The following is a 10,428-nucleotide window of genomic DNA, read 5'->3' on the forward strand; positions in this document are numbered from 1 at the left end:
AGGACAACATTGGGACAACATGAAGACAACATGAGGACAACATGAAGACAACATGAGGACAACATGAAGACAACATGAGGAGAACATTGGGACAACATGAAGACAACATGAGGACAACATGAAGACAACATGAGGAGAACATCGGGACAACATGAAGACAACATGAGGACAACATGAAGACAACATGAGGAGAACATGGGGACAACCTGAAGACAACATGAAGACAACATGAGGACAACATGAGGGCAACATGAAGACAACATGAGGACAACATTGGGACAACATGAAGACAACATGAGGACAACATGAAGACAACATGAGGACAACATGAAGACAACATGAAGACAACATGAGGACAACATGGGGACATCATGAGGGTTGAAGGATTTCCTCTGTTGTTTTCTACGTGTATAAATAATCTGTGTAAAGAATTTGATTTGTAAACTAAAAATGATGAAGAACTCTTTTATGCCGTCAATACTTCGCTGTCTCTCTGCACATATTTCTCTTGTTTTATATCAAACCTTTAACCACTGATACTCAATGATCGTTTTATGAGGACTCGTGTTCTGTTTATAGTGATGTTTGTCCTCTATTTATCTATTAATAGTTAAAGGTAGGCTACCAGCAGGTTTTGGAAATATTCCTAAATATGAATGCTCTACATAATTCTGTGTGGATTCATTATACAGAAATCAACATTAATCTGCTTTACTTTCACTTTCTATTTTACTTTAAATGTGTAATAGATAGATAGATAGATAGATAGATAGATAGATAGATAGATAGATAGCCTTTATTATTAGACTCACAGTCCATTTAAATATATACAGATACACAAGACACACTGTATATATATTATGATAATATATTTAAAAAAAATCACTTTTCTTATTTCTGATTAAGCCCCCATTGACTGTATATAAATGGTCAATATTAACAGTCTATGGTAGCACCATAGACCTCTTGTTCACAGTCTAGTGTTGTGTTCCAAATCGCGCACTTCTGTACTAAATACTAACTTTTTGTGTAGCACACATTTCCCATTGCCATGGAAACCATAGCCCCGCCATGTCAGCACACAGCCTGCACGCGGCAGTAAAGCGCCCCGCGGTGTGTTCTTCTGCAGAAGAAAAGAAGAGCTTGCTTGTGCTTTGTCCCTCCCCGGTGTGAGTCCAGTGCAGATGTAAGTTGCGCATGCTCAGATTTAAAAGGCTTTACGGCATAACGTGTCATAGTGAAATTTGTGAACTTCATTAAATAATAAGCGTTTTCTAATTTCAAACAATAACAGAAGACGGAAATCCTTTCACAAATGTGTTAACTATCTATGATTGTTTGGTTGCTAACCTTAGGAGCTAACGTTAGCAACCAAACAATAGCCAGTCAACTGACAGCCTTAGCTAATTGTGTTTGATTGCTAGCTTGTAGCTAAGCTAGCAGTCATTTAAAACACGTTTTAGCTATCTACATGGTTGTTTGGTTGCTAACGTTAGCTCCAAACGCCATTTCGCTGACAGCCTTTGTTGTGTTTGATGCTAACTTGTATGTAGCAGGGAACCAACTTCGTTAAGTAGGTCCATTTTTACAGGGTTTACATAACAGAAGTCTCTTGTCAGCATCTTGGAGGCTTCTTGTCGCAAAGTGACGCATGCGCAACTCAAATCTGCCCTCGACTCACATCGGGGAGTGACATCCTTCACTAGTCTCCGTCCATAACAACAGACCGTTGTTCCATTTCTTTAACTGTCTATGGCTTTTCCACGGAAGCAGGAACAGGTTGTCAACAGCCAACACCTCCTACATTTAACTGTGTATGCTCCTCCGTAGCCGTAGTCCAGCCAACCTGTCGACCTGCCTTTACCAACGCGGATTGGGGCGCGAGCTCAGAGCACAGCCACGTTAAAAACATTCGGTTTGTAGTTTTCAGTCTCTGCGCGGGAACAATGAGGACGGCTTCCCTGACACTCGCAGTGTGTCTGTGTTTCTTCCTTGTCAGTGGTGAGTTTAGTTTCATTTTTCTATTCACGTCTTCACGAGGCTGTTTCAAATAAACGTGTGCTCCCCTATCATCCTCGCTAGCCAGTTAAGCTAACGTTAGTCAGTTGACGCTGTTGCTGTTTCGCTACTGTTGCGTTCCATTTGTACTCGAACGTTCTAAAATGGAACGCACGAACGCGCTGAAAGCTCGTTGTTGTCGTTGTTGTTGTTGTGGTTGTTGTTGTTGTGGTTGTTGTTTTGACACTGAGAAGAAGAGCTAATCTCAGATTTCACTGTCTGGATTAGTCTACCGGACATTTCTTCACACACAATTGTTTCCTATGTCATCGATAGGCCTTATTTTGGGTGGACTGAAGCTTGGCTCCTAAAAGTTACACCGTTGTCAATTTCAGTAATTAGCATATGAAGCTTTGATTGATTGATTGATTGATTGATATCTTTATTTCGAACATGCAAGAGAAAGTGTATAAAAATAAAAATAATAATAAAAAGAAATAATAAAACAAAAAAAATTGGAGAGAAACATAACAAACAAAGTATCCTTCTTTAACATCCGTCTATTACATGTGCGAAAAGGAGTAGGAAGAAGTAAAACTTATGTACTCCTACCCCTTTAATTCTTGCATTGAGCTAATTAAACCTTGTGTTGTCCTCCCGGGTTAAAAAAAAAGGAAAACATTTGACATTTTCGTACCATTTTCAGACTTTTTTGGTTTTCGCTATCATCGCCTGACTAGTTTTACAGCATTTTTTGGAATTCATGGACCATAACCTTAATTTATATAGAATTATACCTAATATTTGAGTTAAAAAAGCGGAAATTATGATTTATTCGGACTAATAGTTAAGATCAGAGGAATGAAAGTGATCAGTTGTAATTGCAAAGAGCGTTGTATCCATTTCTTGTGGTAATATGGTTAAAAAGTAACTCATATTTCAGATATCGACATTTTTTAAAGGGGTCAAATTTGACCAGATGATAACAGGAGGGTTAAATGTAACGTTACACTACAAGTGAATAGGGAAAATATTGAACATGAAACTTTGCCAGTTGATTACTGACTTTATGACACTTGTTTTTTGTATTACAAGTTTTCTGAAATTGTATGTTTTAAATATGCAAATGATGCATTATCTTGTTAAATGTGTGCAAATTTGCATATATTTCCAGAACAGGGATGTGAGCATTGGATAAAGAAGGTTTAAAATTCTTGTTTTACGTTTGTTGGCATATTAGAGTCAAAGGTTTTTACAGAGGGGATTTTTTTCCTCCATGTTTTTATCAATACAATGTTGAATAAATCAGACCTGTGTAGAAAAAGCTTCAGAATAGAGATAGGAAGTGACAGTGGAAAGTGTGGCTTGTGTAAGTGCTGCTGAAGAGTTTGAGAACAAAACCCTTTTTAAAGCTATGGATTGCAAAATGTAGATCCTACAAGTGGAAATAAAGTGGCATGAATCGGTCTATGTTCGGGACTAAACGTGCCCAATGCGTAGGATTCATACGCCTACACAAAGCAGGAAGGGAACTGCCTCATGGGCCCAGAGGCCCCAGATGTTTCAGCTGATAATTGGATGAGTGGATATTTGAAATTGTGTAGCGGATATCAACTAAAGTGGTTTCGCATAATAAGCGTATCCTGTGATGCGTCTTGCAGAGACAAATCTAGTGTTAAAAGCTTTATTAGTTCAGCGATATCAATTATCATTTCAGTTAATATTGCTCTTAAACTAAGCGTTATAGTGACGACCATATTTGGTGTTAAGAGAAGTACTTCCCCTTTTGGTTATGGGTAAGCACGAAGTCCCATGATCCCGCGGGGCCCGTGGGGGATGGATGAGATGGTAAAGACATGTGGTTCTGCTTGTATAGAGAGATCTGATTGGTCAACAAAGTTTTGGTTTCCACAGAAGTGTGTGTGTGTGTGTGTGTGTGTGTGTGTGTGTGTGTTATACAATGTCCTATTCTAGCAGCCTAAAATCTATTTTTTTAATATGTTTAACTGTTTTTATTGTTTAATTCCTTTACTGCAATGTAACTTTTATTTTTTTATTTTATTTTGAATGTTTTTAACTGCTCTTTAATGTTTAATTTCTTGTGCTGCACTGTAGGTTTTTATTATTTTAATCTTTTTTATATAAAACACTTTGAATTGCCCTGTTGCTGAAATGCGCTCTATAGATAAAGCTGCCTTGCCTTAAACATATTTCCAACTAAAGTAATGTTCACTCAGATTATTAGAAACCGAATAATACATAAAAAATAAACTGAGGGCAGTTATGAATAAGAGTACTGGCTGTGTGGGTGTGTAACAACGCTGCTGTATGCAGCCTGCTGGGTGCTCTTTACTCAAGGGGGACTTAACAACAGGACTCAGTAGATGTGGGATGGGGGTGTGGCGTCCTAGACCCTCACGTAAATCCGGCAACACTGTTTACCAACCACCCAGTGCAAACACACAGCTTTGGTCTTACAATAAGACAATTCTTTTATTGTGTTAATATAAGGTGTGTATGTATATATGTATAATGTGTGTGTGTGTGTGTGTGTGTGTGTATATATATGTGTGTTTGCTGTCAAACAATTATTATTTTTAATTGCATTAATGTCGTAGTTAACTCGCAATTAATAACACATTTTTATCTATTCTAAATGTCCCTTGATTTCTTTTTGTTCCATAATTTTTTTAACTCATTTTAATGCTCTTATTAACATGGAAAAGGGGATCGGCTTGCTTTGTGCAAATGTTTTTTAATTGAAAACATTGGCATACAGCCTACTGTAGTGTTTATATACACAGTACATATGTGTATGTGTGTGTATATACATGTATGTCTCATATATGTGTGTGTGTGTGTGTGTATATAGTCAAGCCCCAAATTATTCATAACCCTGGAAAAAAGTTACTTTTATTCAACCAGAAAGTTTTTTTCTTGGTTAAAAATGACACAGGCGTCTCCCAGAAGATAAGACGATGTACAACAGGCGTCATTGTGGAAAAATGATTACTCATCTTTTTATTAACAAAAAGGGGCATGTCCAAAATGATTCATACCCGTCTCAATAATCAATAGAAAAGCCTTTATTGGCTCTTACAGCAATCGACCGCTTGCTATAATTTCTGAGCAGCTTCTTGCAGGTCTCCTCTGGTATTTTTGCCCATTCGTTTTTACCGATGAGCTCCAAGTCTTCCAGGTTGGGGGGGTCACCTTGCCGTCACCCTGACCTTTAGATCCCTCCACTGATTCTCTATGGGATTTAAGTCAACACTCTGGCTGGGCCACTGCAAACGTTCATGTTTTTGGGTGCTAACCATTTCTTTTGTTGTGTATTTTGGGTCGTTGTCGTGCTGAAACGTCCACTGGTCTCCAAGGCCAAGTTTCTCTGCAGACTGCCTGATGATGATGTTGTTGAGAATTTTGATGTATTGGTCCTTTTTCATGGCGCCGTTTACTGGGATTAGGTTCCCAGGTCCACAAAAACAACCCCAAAACATTGGGTTCCCACCACCATGTTGGACAGTGGGGACGGTGTTCTTAGGGTTGAAGGCTTCTCCTTTTTTACGCCATTTTAAGGCTACATCATTTTTTGTTTCATCTGACAATAAAACAGAAGACCAGAATTCTTCTTCTTTGTCCAGATGAGCATTTGCAAAGGCCAAGTGGGCTTTTGTGTGCCTTTTCTGGAGAAGTGGTGTCCTCCTTGGTCTGTGCACAGTGTCCTCCTTGGTCTGTCTGCCACCATCAGAGACCAGATTTACCAGGATGGCCTTGGTGGAGATCCTTGGATTTCTTTTTTTTTTTCACCCTTTATACCTATAACCCTTGTAATAAAGCGCAAAGTGTTGAAAAAAACTTTGAAAAAACAACACAGAAGGAGAAAAAACTACTAAAAATAATAATTTGAAGATACATTTTTTTTAAAGTTAAAAAAAATGCAACAATATGTAAAAAAAAAACTAACAAAGTGCAAGATGTTGAAAAAAGTGGAGTTAACACAATATAATGAGGGTTAAACGTAAGTAACTTTTAACCTGAGCTAAGCTCAGCCTGACATGTAAGTATATGGGTATTATATGATTATGATGGGTATATTTATATATAAATGTATATAGAGGGAAATAAAGCACGCTGTGGGAATGAAATGCGATTCTGAGAATGAATTTCTCTTTTCTTGACAACCCAGCGCCCTCCTCCCACACCCATATCACCAATATGCTTCTCTTTTGACTTCACTTGCTTCCTGTGCTGCGGCTTCAACTCTAATTCTGCTTTCAGAAGCCTCCAACTTCTCCATTTCATGTTCTGAGGAAATAGCTTTAGTATATTTAGTTTATTAGTTTCTTTTCTTTTGGTTTAACCCTTGTTTGGTATTCAGGTCAAATTGACCCATTTCAGATATTTACAACAAGAAAAATGGGAGAAGTTATATTTTTTTCTACCTAAAAAAAATCAGCGTCCTTTCCTTATTTCCTGTAAACATGTATTCCTGACTCAGAACATTATTCTGGATATGACGCTTATGATTTTTCCATAGTGGATTTTTAATATGAATTATAACCTTATGACATAAAACGAACCCCACTTCCATGTTTAATAGTGTGCTAGTAGAGACTGATGCATTCCCTAAACATAGATGGTATCTCAGCTGTTAGAAATTAAGATAGAGACAATATTTGTTAATAGATTTATGAAGTAAAATTTTATTTCAAAACAGTTTTTAAAACCTCAAATCAATTTGACCCAAGGGATACGAGGGGGTCAAAAAGTAAGGACCAGAATTTTAAAAGTAGTTCTAAAATGATCTGGTAACTAGTGAAGTGGTGCTAAAACAGGTGTAATGTGCACGCTTTTTGCTTGTGTGAACAACCAGCAGACGGAAAAGCTCTGTGGAGGCTATCCTATAAGCCTCAGTATGGATGGCATGGTGCTCTCGACGCGTAGCAAAAAAGATCTTAAGTCCAGGCATTGATTGTCTTTGGGTGGTGTTCCCGTTTATTATAAAAGTAGGAAAAAAGGGGATACTTCACATAAAATAGTGTTTCACCTAGTGCCGATTAATGAAATGTTGTGGCGTGTTCACGGCTACGGTAAGAACCGTGTGTTCCCCGCCATCCACACCTTTCCTCATTGATTACCGCACCTGTAAATATACCTTATTCCCAGTGACGTACCACACCCAGTGCAATACTCCCCCAAGTGGCTAAAATAAATAACTAAATTAACCTAACCAAATAAGGTGGAAACAAATGGCTCCTACAAAGAAGGTTACAATAATCTAAAGTCACAGTATTGGTGTCTGTATGGACTTCTTCTTTTTTTTATTTTTATTTTTTTTAAATAACTAACCCTAATAATGAGATGGCAATATATTCTGATTGTTATTGTCACCATGTGCTGTGTTCTGCTGGTTACATTTCATTTTGTCTTTATTTACAGGGGCTTCAACAAAACCTGCCAACCAAACAGTGTCACCCACCAAAAGCAAAAGCGGTCCACCGGAGTCCAGTACAGATGCGAAGAATGTCTCAAGTGCTGCTGATGGGAATCGTACAGTAGAGCAAACAGGGGACAAAGTACCAAATCTGGCCAAACCGTCCCAAAGTATGGAAAGTCCTGGGGAGAAAAGCAACAACAAAACAACTACTGGGACTACTCCAGGCAGTCAGTCTGGCAAAGGGACAAAGATTGGGATGACCAATGGTACGACGAAAGCCGGCACGACGACTGCAAAAGCACAACCTTCAGCCAAGACAAACAAGGCAGACGGAGACATGGAGGAAGAGACGAAAGACAAAAAAGGCAAAATGGAAGGAGACAAAGGCAATGAGAAGAAACCAAATTTAGAGAAAAGCAGTGAAAAAACACCGGGAAAAGACACCGAGAACCAGACAGAAAGGGACAAAGACGATCAAGACAAGTTGGAGGAAGACAAAGGCAATAAGAAGAAACCAAATTTAGAGAAAAGCAGTGAAAAAACACCGGGAAAAGACACCGAGAACCAGGCAGAAGGGGGCAAAGACGATCAAGACCAGTCGAAGGAAGACAAAGGCAATAAGAAGAAACTAAATTTAGAGAAAAGCAGTGAAAAAACACCGGGAGACAAAACCAAGGAGGACAATCTGGAAAAAGAGGACACCAAAAATGGAGACGCAGGAGGAAGAAACCCGTACGACCCGTCGGGGGTGAATAACAAGGCCGAGAGCAGTCACTTCTTTGCCTACCTGGGCTCCATGGCTGTGGTGGTAGCTGTGCTGTACATCGCTTACCACAACAAGCGCAAGGTACCGACGCATGCTTCTGTGTTCCACTAGTGTCGCATTGCCCAACGTTTATCTTTATCTCCACAACGCTGAGTAGTCTGGCTACACCACAGATGCATTCTGGGATAGGAGTTAAAAACGCCCTGGGTTGTTTTGCTTGTTTTTTTAAAACCACTCTCTGTCGTCCTGGGCGTCACTAAGCTCGGGACTAAGGTCGTACACTATGGCTCAATTAATCGCAATTTTCTCAAAATGGTTATATCCACTGACAGCCTTTGTTGTTTGATTGCTAGCTTGTAGCTAAGCTAGTAGTCATTTCAAAAACGTTGTAGCTATCTATGATTGATTGCTAACGTTAGCTCAAAACACCATTCCACTGACAGCCTTTGTTGTGTTTGATTGCTAGCTTGTAGCTAAGCTAGTAGTCATTTCAAAAACGTTGTAGCTATCTATGACTGATTGCTAACGTTAGCTCAAAACACCATTCCACTGACCGCCTTTGTTGTTTGATTACTAGCTTGTAGCTAAGCTAGCAGTCATTTCAAAAACGTTTAACTATCTATGATTGATTGGTTGCTAACGTTAGCTCAAAACACCATTCAAATAACAGCCTTTCTTGTTTGATGCTAACTTGTAGCTAAGCTAGCAGTGAACCAACTTTTGTTAAGTAGGTAAATTTTTACTGTATTGACGTTACAGAAGTCTCTTGTCAGCATCTTGTAGGCTACTTGTCGCAAAGTGACGCATGCGCGACTCACATTGGGGAGTGACAGTGTCGGCCATTTTGGTCTGTGATTTAACCTTTTATTTTTCGCTGAGTCGTTGTGCGTCACTCTGTTTCTCTGTGTTTTTCTGTGTGTGTGTGTGTGTGTGTGTGTGTGTGTGTGTATGTGTGTATGTGTGTGTGCGTGTGCGCACGCTAGTAAGTGAGTCTCTAGGTGCGTCTCTGTGTTTTCATAAATAAAACTAAAAATATTCTTCTTTTTTTTCTACCAGATACTGGCTTTCCTTTTGGAGGGGAAGAAATACAAATCCACGCGTCGACCTAAATATGCAGGATACAAGAAGCTGGAGCAGCATGTAAGCCCCCCCCCCCCCCCCCCATTTTATAAAATTATAATACATTAATAAATATTTAGTGAGTTTTTGAATCCTCTCTTTTTCTTTCAGATGTAATCTGGACTCTCTCTCTCTCTCGAAGCCATTGAGCCTCTCGCTGCTGAGCACACTGAGGTCTTGTGAGAAGAGAGTGAACGGAGACTGGCGTTAGATATTTCCCACAATGCTCTCTGCCTTGCTTTCACCCTTTTCCTAAACAGACATTCTTCTATTTTATAACCGTAGAAGCTTATCATACCACTATGCAGATGACACTGTTGCCTTATTGAGGGAACTAGTGAAATGCGGTGATGGTAAAAACAAGCATGCTGTTTTTTGGCACTTGGTGTCGTAATTCCATTTTTAAGACGAGCTTGTAATTAGACCGGACTTAAGGTCCGGACTCAGGATATTTCAGTAGCAGATGAAAGTTATATAAGCATCGTTTATACAGTATTTAGTGATTGCACTGTGCACTAAATAAGCCATCTGAATCTTTGTGAACTATTGGCTGTGTACTATTACTTTGGGTTCCTGTAGAGATGAAATATATATATATATATATATATATATCTCTCTCTCTCTCTCTCTCTCTCTCTCTCTCTCTCTCTCTCTCTCTCTCTCTCTCTCTCTCTCTCAAGGGATGCACTAAAGGTGGGAATTCTATTAGTGTTTATTACCACATGGGGATGGCCAGATGAATGTAACGACATTTTCCAAAATGAGATGTGAGCACAGCGCTCAACCACTTTAACTTTCTGAGACTATTAAAATGGTAAACGTCTGTGCTTAAAGCAATAGTTTTTGGACAAACTTGCTGAGAGTTAGACAAGAAGATCAAACTATCAGACTAACGATTATTTTACTCTATCATTCCATCTATAAAATGTCGAACACCAAAAGATATATGTAGTTAAAATGACATACAATGGGAAATAAATCAGGAAATCTCTATATTTGAGAAGCTTAAAACTGTTTTTGGTGCCATTTCTGCAAGAAGAATTTCCTCAAACATCTGATTATCAAAATAGTTGCTGATTATTTTTCTATCGATCGACTAACCGAT

At 38.9% G+C, this 10,428-nt stretch overlaps 1 protein-coding gene across 1 annotated transcript in view; it reads left to right on the top strand.

The window, feature by feature from the left end:
- tgoln2 (trans-golgi network protein 2) overlaps positions 1–9,788 on the top strand; it is a 13,324-nt gene extending 3,536 nt beyond the window's left edge. Inside the window, exons 3-6 of the mRNA XM_034872321.1 lie at positions 7,441–7,875; positions 8,104–8,285; positions 9,261–9,344; positions 9,435–9,788. Of these exons, the coding sequence (XP_034728212.1) occupies positions 7,441–7,875; positions 8,104–8,285; positions 9,261–9,344; positions 9,435–9,440 (707 nt within the window). The 3' untranslated portion in view covers positions 9,441–9,788. The remainder of the gene's footprint in view (positions 1–7,440; positions 7,876–8,103; positions 8,286–9,260; positions 9,345–9,434) is intronic.
- The last annotated feature ends 640 nt before the right edge of the window (positions 9,789–10,428 follow it).

The sequence above is a fragment of the Etheostoma cragini genome, chromosome 5 (assembly GCF_013103735.1).
Source record: "Etheostoma cragini isolate CJK2018 chromosome 5, CSU_Ecrag_1.0, whole genome shotgun sequence".
NCBI classification, from domain to species: Eukaryota; Metazoa; Chordata; class Actinopteri; order Perciformes; family Percidae; genus Etheostoma; species Etheostoma cragini.